The 16,438-nt window shown below is 38.4% G+C and overlaps 1 protein-coding gene across 3 annotated transcripts in view; it reads left to right on the forward strand.

The window, feature by feature from the left end:
• The first annotated feature begins 282 nt into the window (after window positions 1-282).
• Window positions 283-16,438, forward strand: part of LOC131237201 (phospholipase D delta-like) — an 89,963-nt gene continuing 73,807 nt past the window's right edge. The window contains exons 1-3 of one of the 3 annotated variants that reach the window (XM_058234875.1): window positions 284-1,478; window positions 2,402-2,518; window positions 5,259-5,453. In XM_058234875.1, coding sequence (XP_058090858.1) covers window positions 528-1,478; window positions 2,402-2,518; window positions 5,259-5,453 — 1,263 coding nt within the window. In that variant the 5' untranslated portion in view covers window positions 284-527. Of the gene's footprint in view, window positions 1,479-2,401; window positions 2,519-5,258; window positions 5,454-16,438 lie in introns of all 3 variants that reach the window. The other 2 variants (XM_058234873.1, XM_058234874.1) reach the window with 2 other exon arrangements.

A 16,438-nucleotide genomic window follows, 5' to 3' on the forward strand; every position in this document is an offset into this window, starting at 1 on the left:
CAAATGGTGATTCCCACTCCTGGATGGATCATAGACTGAAAGTTAAAACTAATTTGGTCACCTAACTAGTCAATTGGTGGATATTTATTGGACGGTCGAGATGAAAATAGCCAAGCCAATGTGGAGTCAGAGGCTAAGATTCTTCAACCAATCAGATTTGGGACAATGATGTATCTACACTGGGTCCCACGATCTGAACAGTTCAATTGCAGGAATGTCTACAAAAAGTGCATGCATATCAACCACTTCGCTGTGTCAGAGTATCAAGTAACTCCCCATCCCAATTTCCCAATTGCTCTTTCAACAGCCAAACGGCGCTTTAAAAGAGTATCGGTTATTAAAAAAGCAATTTGAAAAATTCTCTTTCCAAAGCAGAGTCTCAGAATCTCATGCAGGGGATGTTGAGAGAGAACTCAATCTGCAAGCAAACGCTCCAAAATTCCCTACTCCCAAAGCAATCTCTCTATCTCTCTCTATAAAATCTCTCCTCTCTTGTGACAAAATCCATCACATTCTTGTCTCCTACCATGGAAAACCCACCGCCACAGGAATCCAGTGGCTCAGATGCGTCCATCTTCCTCCACGGCGATCTCGACGTTGTGATTATTAAGGCCCGGAGCCTTCCCAACATGGACATGCTCTCTGAGCGCCTACGCCGCTGCTTCACCCCCTGCCGTGCCGCCATCGACACTGCGTTCCGCTCCAAGGAGCCAAAGCAGCAGCAGCACCACCACAAGATCATCACCAGCGATCCCTACGTCAAGGTCTGCCTCGCCGGGGCTACCGTGGCCTGCACCCGTGTCTGCTCTAACTCCCAGGACCCCATCTGGAACGAGCACTTCGACATCGCCGTGGCCCACCCTGTCAGCTGCATCGAGTTCCACGTGAAGGACAATGACATCTTTGGCGCGCAGCTGATCGGCATTGTTTTGATCTCCGCTGAGCTGGTCCGGACAGGGGAGAGGATCGAGGGGTGGTTCGACATCATTGGTCCGAGTGGAAGCCCACCCAAACCCGGCTCAGCTCTGAACCTCTCTATGCAATTCAAGCCATTCGATGAAAATCCCCTGTACAAACGGGGCATCGCGGGGGACCCTGAACAGAAGGGGATCCCGGGTACGTACTTCCCACTGCGGAAGGGAGGGAAGGTGACGCTTTATCAGGACGCGCATGTCCGAGAGGAAGATAATCTTCCGACCATTGAATTGGAGAACGGGAAGGTGTTTCAGCATGAGAAGTGTTGGGAGGATATCTGCGATGCGATATTGGGAGCACACCATCTGATTTACATTGTGGGGTGGTCCATCTATCACAAGGTGAGGCTGGTTAGAGAGTCGAAGAGGGAATGGCGGACGGGTGAGAATTGTGGGAATCTCACGCTTGGGGAATTGCTAAAGTACAAGTCACAGGAGGGAGTTCGGGTGTGCTTGTTGGTTTGGGATGACAAAACTTCCCACAGCAAGTTCTTTGTCACTACGGTAAGAAGTTAAGGGTGTGCTTGGATGTCTGCCTCAATTTGATTTGGATGGATCAGTGCTTTTTTCTAACTAGAATTTGGAAAGAAAAATTGTATTTTTGACTAACCCCAAATCATGAGAACTTGAAAAGGAAAAGAACCAAAAAAAAAAAAAAGAAGTTTTGGGTGGCCCACATTTCTGTAATTTGAAATTGGAAAAAAGGCGCATTTTCTATGGGAAGAAAGTGTTAGTTATGCCCCTCAGTTCGAGTCCATCAAAAATGGGCGTGAAAGAATATTCTTGCATTTTGAATTATAATTGTGCAGGTAAATGTAGATAATTGCGATGGACTATTGTATTGAGTTAAACAAAATTTGAATTCAATTCTTCCCTGGATTTGAATTTATTAAGGCGGGATTTGGGTGTACTCCAAACTGCATGCAAAAGATATATTCTGGTGTAACAGGTGGTTATCTGTTCTACCGTGCTTTTGCTGCAGCGAGGCAAAAAATGAAGCTGCATTATATAGGAATGGTTTATCGTGTATTTTTTTTTTTTACACAAATCAAGATCCATTGCGTTTCATCTAGGACCTGAAATGTAATGGACATTGATTCGTGTTGGTAAAACATCTTTCTGCTCCATCTAACATTCAAATGTATGCTTATGTAGACAGGTATTGAGTAGGGGGTGGCAATAGGTGGGGCAGATTTGAGTTGGGCCTGAATTTTGAACTGCTGAGAAGCCTAAGAAAAACTTTGCCTTTGTTGCCAGCCCTAATGTCAAACGGGTGATTTTATAGAGACATTTTGTAGCTGAAATGGGTTTCCATGAATTTATTTCAGTTTGTCTGGGCCTTTGGTCCTGTCTATTCCCATCCTCTGCTAATGGGTTTTCTTTGATGCTAAAAGAGTAGAGCTAATGTGACATGGTACTGGATGCAGGGAGGAGTGATGCAAACCCATGATGAAGAAACGCGGAAGTTTTTCAAGCATTCATCAGTTATGTGTGTATTATCCCCTCGTTATGGCAGCAGTAAGCTTAGCATCGTCAAGCAATCGGTAGGTGTTCATGCCTGAAGTTTTTTCTTTTATATTTCCCTAGTGCCCTTGTTATTATACATTCATTGGGTCTGCTTAATCATAGTTCCAAAACTCACTTACTCAGCTCGAAACACAGCTGAGTCAACTCAACTTGGTAAGGTTTCCACCAAACCTCACCGAGCCTCTCGCAAGTTGCAACTCAGTTCTTGGTCTGATTTGATCACAACTCAGGAAGACTCAAGTCAACTTGAAACAACTCATTGAGTTCAGTGTTATTATTAATAATAAGATTACAGGGAGGTGGGAATCAAACCCACAACCTCAGCCACATGAAGTAAAGCTCTAAACCAGAGCACAACCAACAATTTGATGACAACATGTCTATTTTATATTACTCATACACAGTTTTAACTATTTTTGAGATCTATTCGTACACCTAGTATTATGAATTGTAATTATTGAATATTGAGTAGAGTCTTCAAGTAGAATGATCTTGCCAAACATTGAATTGAGACAATTTTTTGGGTTTTCAAATTATGTGCTTAATACAGTAGATATGCAGTCTGTATTATATGAAAGTTGTTTGAAGTAATATCTTGCATCTAAAATGGTTCTGTTTGTTACTTCACTAGACTTGGGGACAAATGAGTATCTAATAGATGCGATTAGTAAAACAACCTTTTATTTCTTAGCTTATTTAGATCCTTCTTTTTTTTTTTTTTTTCTCTCACTTTCTTCCTGCAAATTTATTTAATTGGAAAAGAAATCTTATTCGATAGGTGTTTGAGTCTCATTGAGATTTTTGGTATCATGTTCTAATGGACAAAGGTCACAAATCTCTTTGAGATTTTTGGTTTCATGTTCTACTGATGAACGGTGTCACACACTTGTTGATATTCCATGACAATATGACCTAATGTAGTGCATAGTGAGTTCTAAATGTCTTAGACTAAGCTAGGAAGCTGATGCAAATATACAATGCCAACCATGTTGTCAGATCATCGCACTCGGGTGTGTGAATATCATGCAACAGTTGTCTATCAATATTTATTTGAGCAGACCCATGTTTTTGATAAGTTATTTTCATCAAATTTGACGGTTCATGGCTTTCAAGCTTCAAATTTTTTCTGGAGTTCAGTTTTATTGGTGAAATTGGGATTTTAGGTTTTTTCCTTTTTATGGTTAGTTTTGTGTGTAAGTTGTAGAGATTCTGGGTGTTGAAACTAGTGTTAGGGATTGATATAGTTATGTATGTCGATTCTTGGTGGCTGATTATTATATCTTGTTGGAGAATTGAGCTGTGCTCGTTTCAATATATCTGGAACCTAGAAATGCTTGAGAACCTGTACTCAATTGTTCATGGTGTTTTTGGGCTATTTTATTTCTGTGCCATTTTTTATTTTATTTTTATTGTGGTACCACAATTCGGTGACTAATACAATGTTTTTGTTTTCATTATTTTGGAAACCTAGAAATGCTTGAGAATCTATACTCATTGGTCATTGTGGTTTTGGCCTAGTTTGAATTCTGTGCCAATTTTTTATTGTGTTGCTGCAATTGGTGAATGGTACAATGATTTATTATCATTATTTATTCTACACGGATAAGAAATGAACCATGCAATCAGCATGGCTTAATATGCAGATAAATCTTACATTTAAATAAATCCACATGGATGTCATGATCATGAATAAACGCATGGATATAAATAGAGATATTGTGCAATGTTCAGAACGAATATTTGTACAGTGCTATTTGGGGTACAGTACTATTTGGGCATTCCATATGTTCACATGAGGCCCATGGTTGGTCATTCAAACTGTTGATAGGATGGACCTCACCATGGACAGCTCAAGAACCAGAAAAAGTCCCCCATATTGGAGAAGTTGCAAGTCTCTTCAATAACCTGCCAAGAAATAGATGGTTAAGAAAGAAAAGAAAAGGTTAAAAAAAAACCAGCAGTGGTTCACATTCAGTCAAGAAAGGGCTAAATGTTCCATTGCTAGAATCTTTCAGTCTGCGAAGTTTGATGCATCTGTCATCTGCTGTGATATCCATCATACAAACCATTTGGGTCACTGAATGATGGGTCCTGCTTTTACAAACTGAAAGCTTCTAACTTACTGTACAAACCTTCCTCCCCGTCAATGTGTAATCTCATATAAATAACCCTCCCCCATATTACAATGCCTGCAACGCTTCACAATAGCCAAATGTCTTCCACTTGGCCTGGAAGTAAATCATGCACCACTCTTTCCCATGATCTGGTTAACATATCACTGCAAGTTTTTTGCAGTACCACAGTAATGCAGGGGCATTTTCACACCGGGCTCGAGTGAGGTTGTCTGTGGGATGTAGGGGCACACTCGGGGTGGGCGGACCATGTAAGGCGGGCGCCACCTGTATGAGGCGTGTGGCTCGTGTGAGGCGGTATCCATGTGATTTGGGGCCCACGAGGGGGTTCGGCTAAGGTCTTAACCCATGAGATGTGGGGCCTGGGCTATGAGATAAAGGGATTAATTCGCTATGCTTTGTCAGTTCGAGCTTTTAGAGCAAGTGGTTAATTGTCCTGCATCACACAGTTTAATCAATTTAATCCTATCTTGCATTGCAGTTAATAATTTGTTGAGAGACTAGTATGAAAAAATGCTTCTTTGGTCGTAGCTTAAGTTGCATATGGGAATTTTTTCCTTGCTAAATATCTTTTAAAATATAAAGCTTACCTGATGATATTGTTTTTGTTAATCGCTGCATTCAGGTTGTAGGAACACTCTTTACCCACCATCAGAAATGTGTACTTGTTGATACACAAGCTTCTGGAAATAACCGAAAGATTACTGCTTTTATTGGAGGTCTTGATCTCTGTGATGGGCGCTACGATACTCCTGAGCATAGACTATATCGCAATCTTGATACTGTATTTAGGGATGATTACCACAATCCTACATTTCCAGTGAGTATTCTGTTCCTATTGTTTTGTCCTTCAACTTTTTGTTGTCCTTTTTTTTTCCTCTAAATATATGTCCACCCCGTATGTGCGTGTCGAGGACTCTATCAGATGATATGGGCCCATGTTTGATGAAACTTTTTTCACCTAAAATTTTTTGAAAAGTTATTGCTAAAGTAGGAAAAAAATGCAAAGCAATAGAATTTGTCTTTTTCTTTCTGTGTGTATGTGTTTTTTTTTTTTTTAACATGAATTCAATGGTGCATTAGACCATTCATTGGTATGAATGTTGTATACTTGTATGTCAGCTTGAATTTCTTTGTCAATCAAATAGGCCCCAATCGATCACAAAATCAATCATGATTTGGTGTATCAGGCCCATTGCATCAAAATTTGAAATGCAATAAAAACAAGATGAAAAAAAATGAAAAAAGTGATGGTTTACCTCCTCTTTCAAAATTTCTCAAAATGGTCCGTTACACTTCGTTTCATCAAATCCCATTCAAATCTTGTGTTTTTAATCACCAAAATAGGCCTGTATCTAGTCTAAAATGAATTTTTATGTTTGTTTCATGGTTAAAATGAAGAAGTGGAAAAATGAGAGAAAAATTAAAAAAAATAAAAGATAAAGAAAAAAGGAAGGGGGCCTTTAATGACCATATTTGCCTTTGTTGGCTCCATGACGACATTGATATGGTCCATATTGGCAATATTGGCTGATACTACCCATATCGTTTATAATAAGATTAATTTATCCTTGTTCATGTAATATGGGTGGCCAATACGGTTGTGAGTTACAATACGATCGAGGTAGTCATTTCGTAACAATTTTTTAATACCATGTTTATGAGGTCATTTCCTACAATAACAATTATTGCACACAACGACCTTAGCCCTACATTGCCTCCATTGTGCCACACTGCCACTTCGATTCGTTGACCGTAGTTTTGAAAGTAGGACTAGGCTCATGAGTCGCTTAGACACTACTTAAATCAATTTGGCGAGTCCCGAGTCAACTAGGCAAGTCAAGATTTTTTTCATAAAAAATTAATTTTAGGAACCTCCATTTCTAAAAGGTTTTTGGATGTCGATGGTGAGACCCATCTCAAGATTTTGGATTAGGATCCTTTAATCTAGAAGGTATTTCAGTCATCCATCATCCACGGTGAGACCCATCATCTTCAGAGCCGTTGTTGTCGCCACCTCCTCTTCCTTCTTCTTCTTCTTCTCTAAAATTACCGAAATGCACTTCCCCCAACTCGATTCAACAAGCTAAGTGAACCAAGTACCTAGGTGACCCTAAAACTGTTGTTTTTGATGTCTTAAGTCAATTAAAAATAGGGCCTGTCGATGCCATCGACAGACTGTTCGATGCCATTGAATAGCTGCTTGATCCCATCGAGAATTTCAAAATTTCTTCAGCTGGTTACTAGACTATTTGGGTACCTGTTCGATGCCATCGAGACCCATCCAAGTGCAATTGAGAAAATCCAATTTTCCATGTTTTGTCTCTGGACTATTTTGGTGTTATTTTGATGCCATCAAAGTGGGTTTAATGCCATTGACGGTCTGTTAATGACATCGAAGTCCCATTGAACGTATCGCAGAGTTACGCAAAGTTGTGTATTTGCGGGATTTGTTTCCGATTTCGATTGTGATTCTTCCTAAGGCTATATATAGGGGTGTAATCGGGATTGGGGTGTATCTCAGAGCTTTCCAAATCGTTCCTAGGGTTTCAAGGGTGTAGCTTGGGGTGATTCGAGGTTGTTCGGATCGGGTATTCTCTAAACTCTTGTAATTTTTGCTTTCATAGTGATTATCTGTCGCTTTGTGCCTTAGTTTTTTTCCTAAAAGGGGTTTTCCTCGTAAAAATCGAAGTGTTTGTGTTTATGCTTGATTGGTGCGATTGGAATACTTCACTTGATTCATCTCTATGTGCTTTCGTGGTCCCCCAACAAGTGGTATCAGAGTTAATGTTAGGGCGCAGGCTTGAATCTGAAAGTGAGTATCAATGGCTGCCAATCCTAAGTATGATATTGAGAAGTACTTCGGCAAAAATAATTTTTGAATTATGAAAGGTTAAGATGATTGGCCTATTAGTTCAGCAAAGGATTGGACGAGGTAACAAAATTCCCCCCCCCCCCCTACACACACACACACACACACAAACACACACACAATAAAAAAAAAAGAAGAAACAAAGTCGTTTGCTTCATTCTCCCAATCCACTCAACCTACCTCATTAATTTGGTATTTATAACTCGGTACCTCAATAAGCTGCCCCATTAATTCAAGTAATTATCATATGAGTACCTTCTGTTAGATTATCTTAATGGAAGTTGGAGTTCGACAGAGTTAGCGAGGGTTGGGTGGCTTCGGTGAGCACCACCATGATATTTATATGATATCCACTCCGACCACCATGTGTGTCACCCCATGTTAGGCCCAGGGCCCAAAAATCAGCTCCATTCGTGATCCAGCCATCCAAGTGGACCACAAGATTGGAAATAGTGTACAGGACAATGTTCGCCCTCAACACTATTTCCCTTGGTGTAGCCCATCTGAATCACAGATAGGTCTGATTTTAATTTTGGTTTGGAATCTAATGGTTGGAGTGGATTTCATATAATCGTTACGGTAGGCCCTATCAAAATCAAAGTTGAATGTCTTTCTCTCAAATGATTCCTTTGTTGTGATGTTAGCCTAATTTTTATCCTTGGAGGAATTACACGTCTAATTGTCAACGTGGATCTCTCGTGCACATGTAGGTGGGCCCCATCGAAAAGCAAGGGTTAGCCTTCACAAATGTGGTTTTTTTTTTTTTTTTTTTTTTTTGTTTTTTTAAGGGAATGTGTCAAGTTTGTTGGACCAAGAGTTATGGTCCACCCATTGGATAACTTCCAACCTATCAATAGAATCAACATCCCTCCCTTTCAATAGGTTGGCTCCACAATAAGGATCACCTAATGAAAAATCAGCCCCATCTAATCATTTGGTTGGCTAGATCATGGAAAACAATTTTAACCATTGATAAATAGCAAAATACAAGCGAGGTCCAGTAAATGAGTAGATGTGACTGATTTTTGCATGAAAAAAATCATGGCGATTCTAGCCTATTGGACGGGTTGGATGTTGCACACATATGAAACGGTGGAAGGTATCTTTTGGATGGACTGTAATTTGTGGTTGAACTAGCTAGACGTACGACCTTCTCTTTTTCCAACCTACCATGGAAATTTAGCAACCATTGACAAATATCTCTCACCATTGATTTTTGAAGGGGCCCACCATAATGTATATGGGAAATCCACTCGGACCATTAGATGTATAATCCCACTTTAGGTTTAGGATAAAAAAAATAAAAATCAGGTTGACCTGTGATTTCAGGTGGGACACACCAGAGGAGATAGCTGGGAGAGAGACTTCCACCCTTGATTTTTACAGGGCCTACCATGCTAATTATATGAAATCCACCCCAACCATTAGATTTCAAACCAAAATTTAGGCCTTGGGCTAAAAAATCGGACCTATTCGTGATTTAGGTGGGCTACATAAAGGGAAACAATGTGCAGGGTGAGCATTGTCTTGTATAGTTTTTACAATTGTGTGGTCCACCTGAATCACGCATGGGGCTTATTTTTAAGCCCTAGGCCTAACATGATGTGACACACTTGGTGATCATATGGATTTCATATAAACATCACGGTGGGGCCCACCCAAGCTGTTGACCTCTTGCTCGCATGACCAAACCCAACTTCCATTAAGAAATATAAAAGAATTCAAGGATTTGATCAAACCTGTGAGAGGATTGCGTGGCTAGAATTTCACCGGTAGAGTGGTAGTGGACCCCAAACAAAGGAGAAGTAAGAATTTTCTCATTTCATGTCTGTACTTTTGTGGAGCTTGAGATTTTTTATTTTTTCTTGATTTTGAAGAGAAATAAAGGTACATTTCTAACTCTTAACCTCAATTAGTGTTTTCAGTAGCGTTGTCGTGTAGCGTAAGCTACAGGGTATGTAGCGTAAGCTACATGTAGCATAGCGTAGTGTGTAGCGTGGATAGCGTAAGCTACCTAAAATCTCATTTTTAAGTGTTTTTTCTATGTTAGTTTAACACCTATTTTAAAATGGTGATGACTTATACCTATGACTACATTAAATAAATTCGGACCATCCAAACTGTGGTCCACAGCATAGGTAGAGCACTTAGATCATTTCGGACCATCCAAATTGTGGTCTATATAATGAATTTGTGATGTTTCAATAATAATAAAAAGTCATACTTAGAGATGTCTAGAGAGAGAGAGAGAGAGAGAGAGAGAGAGAGAGAGAGAGAGAGAGAGATTTTCATGGAAATAAGTGGTTGATGGTCTAGATTCATAGTCAAGAACTCATAAAAATTATGCATTTTGTAAATTTTATCATATTTTCTGTTAATTTAAATAAAAAAATGTTAAAAATTGTGTAGCTTACGTTACACGCTATGTAGCTTATGCTGCACGCTATAGTGTCAAACGCCACGCTATATGCTACACGCTATTTAAAACACCGACCTCAATTAATCATTTTTATTTTATTTTGATTAATTAAATGATTGATTTAGATATATTTTGTCAGTTATTTTCTCTTTGGGATGCCATTTTGTTTTTGTTTTTGTTTCTTTTTCATTTTTTCCCTCTTTAGAATGTTGGTTCTATGTTTTGTTGTAGAATAAGCTTGTTTCACAAGCATTTGTTATGTGCAGCCTACTTTATTTTGTGTGTGACATGGCATCCAAATTGTGTGGCCCACTGTTTTGTATTGTGTGGACCAGCTATTGACCTTTGTATGCAGCCTATTTTCTTTTTTTTTTTTTTGCTATATATATTGATTATTTATCATTTTTTTAATTGTTTTAATTAAAAATTGGAATTTTTACAAAATAGTACCTCATTTATATGGTATTTACATCTCGGTACCTTTTTAAATGAAGTTTTCATTAAGCTACCTCATTAATCAAGTTATTGTCAAAGGGGTATCTTCCGTTAGTTTTTCATGAGGGGTTGTTTATTTACCTGTTAATGTGTCACTGAAATCTTAAAAACAGATTTCGACCACTTAATATGTTATTTTGGGTGTTTGTTTAACACACTTAAAAATAGTCCTTAATTAAAATTAATCACAGAATTAATTTAGGGGTGGTGTATGTGCCGAAAGTGGTAAGTGATGCGGCTGGAATGCGGTAAGTGGCTTTGGGTTTTTTTTTTTTTCTTCTAAAAATGACAACCTTGACCCTTCTATATGTGATTTGATTCTGTAACCGACTCCATGTTGACATGACGAAGTCCTATGGGCTCCACTATGATGTATTTGTTATATCCACACCGTCCATCTAATTTTCCTAATCATCATAGGGCATGACCCAAAAAATGAGGCAGATCCAAAACTCAAGTGGACCACACCACAGAAAGTAATGGGGATGATGACATCCATCATTGAAATCTTCCTAGGGTCCACCATGATGTTTATTTTCCATCCGACCTATTCATAAGGTCACACAGACCTCGATGAAGGGAAAACACAAATATCAACTTGATCTAAAAGTTTTATGGCCCCAGTTTCCAATCCCCACTATTTTTGGTAGTGTGGTCCACTTAAGCTTTGGATTTGTCTCATTTTTGGGCTCATGCCCTAAATGATCTGACAAAATGGATGGACTATGTGGATTTAACTCACATATCATGGTAGGGCCCACTTAACTTTGCCACGTCAACACGGCACCTACCTTAGTGCTGTGTTCTATGCTACCCCCATCCAAGTCCGTCAAGATTGGTGGTTGACAGGGTGTTACCTTGTTAACATGTTAGTGGATATTGCCTTGATCGTGGGGCCCACCTTGATGTATGTGTTGTATATCTACGCCGTCCATCAGTTTTTACAACTCGTTTTAGGCCATGGTCCTAAAAATTAAGCAGATCCAAATCTCAAGTGGACCACACCACAAGAAATAGTGTTCATGAATGCTCGCCATTAAAAATAGTTGGGCCCACATGTGTAGTGGATTTTAAAATCCACCGGAAATCCCGCATGGGACCAAATGCAACTCCATCCCACCTAATCCTAACTTTTCTTGTCCTCTCCAAACGTCGGATTGAATTTGCACGGGACCAAATGCAATTCCATCTCACCCAATCCCATCTGAGCCCACGTACCAAACAGGCCCTTAACGAGGTGTTATTGTAAAATAAATTAAAAAAAAACTAAAACTGGAAAAAAATCATGAGTTTTCTTTGACGGAGATTGCATAGGGACGTGGCTATCAGTCAGTCCTATGCGGGCTCCACCATGATGTTGTGTTTTATCCATGCCGACCATCTAATTCTCCAGATCATTTTAGGGCATGAGCCCAAAAATGAGGCAGATCCAAATCTCAAGTGGACCACATCATAAGAAACAACGGTGATTGAACGCCCACTATTAAAAACTTTTTAGTGCCCACCGTAATGACCATCATAATGTTTATTTTCCATCCAACCTGTTGATTAGATCACACAGACCTAGATGAAGGGAAAACACAAATCTCAGCTTCATCTAAGGCATTCAAACACCACTGTTTCTTATGGTGTGGTCTATCTGAGATTTGGATTTACCTCATTTTTGGGCTCATGCCATAAGATGATCCAGAAAAATTGATGGGCGACGTGGATAAAACACATACATCATGGTGGGGCCCGTTGCACTGTATGTAATCCTCATTGAGGTTAAAGGCTTTGCTTCGGTGAGTTAAAGGCTTTCCGGATTAGGTGTGCCCTGGCCTCACCCAACATGGTGCGGCCCTAATTGTGGGGCCCATTTTGATATATGTATTATATATCTACGCTGTCCATCTGTTTTATCGGTTCATTTTAGGGTATGATCCAAAAAACGAAGTAGATCCAAATTTGAAGTGGACTACACTGGAAACGATGCTGATTGAACGCTCACCATTAAAAGCTTCGTAGGGCCCACCATAATGTTTATTTGCCATCCAACCTGTTGAGAAGGACACATATCTAGATGAAGGGAAAAAAGCAAATATCTGCTTGATCCAAAACATTTGTATCCCATGAGAAGCTTTTAACAATGGACATTCAATCACCGCTGTTTCCTGCGGTGTGGTCTACTTGAGATTTGAATCTACCCAAATTTTGGGTTCATGCCCTAAAACGAGCTAGAGAAATGGATGTATGGCACAGATTAAGTATATACATCATGGTGGGGCCTACAGAGCACTGACTAGTAGCGACTTGCTAAAGGCAGGGTCAGTAGCCAATCCACATCCGTTTTCTCTTTTCCGCCTCTCTGTCTCTCTCAGCCGACTAGTTGTCTTGCTATTGGTCAGTGATTTGTGAGCCCAACCATGATGCATGTGTTTAATCCACAACATCCATTTATTTCTCCAACTCCTGTTAGGGCATGAGCCCAAAAATGAGGCAGATCCAAATCTCAGGTGGACTACACCATTGGAAACAATGGTCATTGAATGCCCAATGTTAAAAACTTGTGGGCTACAAATGTTTTGGATCAAGCGGATATTTGTTTTTTCCATTCATCCAGGTCTGTGTGTCCTTACCAATAGGTTAGATGGCAAATAAACATTATTGTGGGCATTATGATGGGCCCTAGGAAGTTTTTAATGGTAGGCGTTCAACCAGCACCGCTTCCAGTGGTGTGGTCCACCTAAGAGTTGGATTTGCTTCATTTTTGGTCCATCTAGCGGATTGCTTACAATACTGTGGGTCCCACCATGATGTATGTGTTTTATCCACACCATCCATCCATTTTTTAGATCATCTTATGGTATCATAACAAAAAAGAGGCCAATCCAAATCTTAGGTGGACCGCACCATAAGAAATAGTGGTGATTGAACGCCCACCATTAAAAATTTCTTGGGGGGCCATGAAAGTTTTGCATGAAGCTTATATTTGTGTTTTCCATTCATCCATGTTTTTGTGACCTAATCAATAGATCGGATGGAAAATAAACATTATGGTGGGCCTAGGATGTTTTTAATGGTGGGCGTTCAATCACCACTATTTCCTATGGTGTGTTCCACCTGAGATTTGGATCTACCTCATTTAGGGTTCATGCACTACAATGATATGGAAAAATGGATGGACGGCGTGGATAAAACACATATATCATGATGGGGCCACAGGGCACCCACCAGTAGCCACGTCCCTATGCAATCAACATCAAAGAAAACTCTTGGATTTTTTAGAAGTAATTTTTTGATAATAACACCTCATTATCGGTATTGACATCTGGGTAACTTTCTAATTCTTCTTAACAACCTCATTAATGAGTGGGCTTTTTTGTCATTTAAAGAAAAAAAATATACTTTAAACTGACTGAAGTTGTGGAAAACTAACGGAAGCTACCCCTTTTACAATAATTTGATAATGAGGTGGCTTAGTGAAAACTTAATTTAAAAAGGTACTGGGATATATTTACCGTATGAATCAGGTACTATTTTGTAAAAATCCCTACGAGATATTAACTATCGTGTAGCTTACACTACATGCTATAGAGGTCGAATGCTTACGCTATACGCTGCATGCTATTTAAATTCCTGATTGCATGTGATTGTAAATGCAACCATTGTACATGTATTCCAACCTTAAAGCATCGAATTTGAACCAAAAAAAAAATAAAAAAATCCCAGTTTTTCTTTCTTTCTTTTAAATTTTTAATTTTTTTTTTCAATTTCATTAAAAAATTCATCTGAAAAATAAAAATAGAAAATTGCGTTGTTGGAACTGATCTACTGCATGAGATTGTAGATGTGACTATTGTACATGTATTCCAACCATCAAACATCGAATTTGAATAATAAAAAAGACCTAATTTTCATCATTGTTTTGAAATTTTCAATATTTCATTAAAAAGATTCATCCGAGAATTAAAGAAACAAGAAGAAAAATGCGTTCTTCCAACTCACTATTGGATATGATTGTAGATGCAAACCATTATACATGTATTCCAACCTCAAAGCATCGAATTTGAACAAAAAAAAAGCCCCGTACTTTCTCTAATTTTTTAGAACTTTTCAATATTCAATAAAAAATCATATGTAAATAAAAAATAAAAAATTCCATTCTTCCAACTCATGTAGTGCACGTGATTGTAGATGCAACCATTTTACATGTATTCCAACCATAAGACATCAAATTCGAACAAAAAATACCTGCTTTTTCTTTTTTCTTTTTTCTTTTTGGAAAATTTCAATATTCATTAAAGTTCATTTGAAAATAAACAAAAGGAAATTTGTATACTTCCTACTCATCTTTTGCATATGATTGTAGATGCGACCACTGTATAGGTATTCCAACAATAAAGCATTGAATTCGAACAAAAAAACCTACTTTTTCTCTCTTTTTCAAAATTTCAATATTTATTAAAAAATTGATCTGAAAAAAGAAAAGAAAAATAAAATTGCATTCTTCCTACTGATCTAGTGCATGTGATTGTAGATGCAACCATTGTTCATGTATTCCAACTATGAAGCATCAAACTCGAACAAAAAACCCCTACTTATTCTTTTCTTTAAAAAAGAAGTATATTTCTGAATATATATATATATATATATTTGAAGGATTATATTTCCAAAAATAATGAAAAACAAAAAAACCAAAGCGACAAAAAATCTAGCAAGATAATGTTAATTTGGTGTTTTCATCTTTGATTTCATTATCTCCAACAACAAATCACAAAAAAAGATACTAAGTTACCTCTTATTTTCAAAATTTCCCAAAATGACCCACTCGAGCTTCGATTTGATGTTTTAATCCCCAAGGAATGCACACAAACAATTGGATTTGCCTTAGGAATAATCTAAGGAAAAAAAAAAAAAAAAAACCCCAAGAAATGTGGATTTTTGAAGCAAAAGAATTAATTTTTTTTAAAAAAAGCCGTTTTTGGACTGTTATGGGGGGAATCTGACCAGTATGCCTCGTGAAGGCCGTTATGACACCTTTTTCTAAGAGTACTCGTTACGATCTGGTATCGTGTAACAGGCATCGCCATTACTGTTACGGGCGTTACGTAACTGTTTTTGAATACCTTGCTTGAGAGTGATTTTTGGCTTGTTTGATTCTTGTATGAGCAGTCTACTGAGCACCCATTCATCATATATACAGTCAGCTCCATGCATGATTACACTTCTCCATTCCTTTGCACAAACAGAGTATGCTTCAAAATGTTAAATGATCCCATATGCAAACTTTCACTTATAAGCCCATCTTTCCTGCTAATGCATCACATGTGCGGGAAACCCAAAATGTGCAAAAGGTGGGCCCCACCATGAACATCAGCTGGCATGAAAATCAGGCTGATCCTCTGATTCCACTAGCAGCTTAGTGAACTCTTGAAATAGCCGAAACTAACTTGAGTAGAGCTGAAGGCAAGAGAAGCATTTTAGGCGAATTTAGCTCACAGACAAAGTTAAGACACCATGGTGCAACTCGGTCATCTAGTCAATGAGATCTCAACACCCTATTTGTAAAGAAATGGACAAGAGTGCACCCACAAAAACATTCGAGTAGAGAGGGAGATATGCTTTATTGATATCAAACTTCTTCTTATAATATTTAAGAAAAAACACATACTTAGGAAAATTGGAATGCGTACCTCCTACACTAATCTACCTAAGATGGTAAAAGCTTAATAATAATAATAAAAGGAAATCTAGGAAATAATCTTCAAAATCTGTAATCACATCTTCAAATTAATCCCTATATCTTCAATGACACCTTCTCATACTTCAATCACATCTTTAAATCCATCCTCGTATTTTTCACAAATAGTAAATTGCAAATCTTTATATTTAGGCCCCAAAATCTATAAATAAACAGTCCAAAATCAGTTCATGTTAGGCCCTATGGTGGGTCGTGGGCTTGCATCAATTCTCCTTGACTTTGAAAGAACTCGTCCGTTGGAAACAAACTAAACCTTTTGACTTGTACTACCTCTAG

The sequence above is a fragment of the Magnolia sinica genome, chromosome 2 (assembly GCF_029962835.1).
Source record: "Magnolia sinica isolate HGM2019 chromosome 2, MsV1, whole genome shotgun sequence".
Taxonomy (NCBI): domain Eukaryota; kingdom Viridiplantae; phylum Streptophyta; class Magnoliopsida; order Magnoliales; family Magnoliaceae; genus Magnolia; species Magnolia sinica.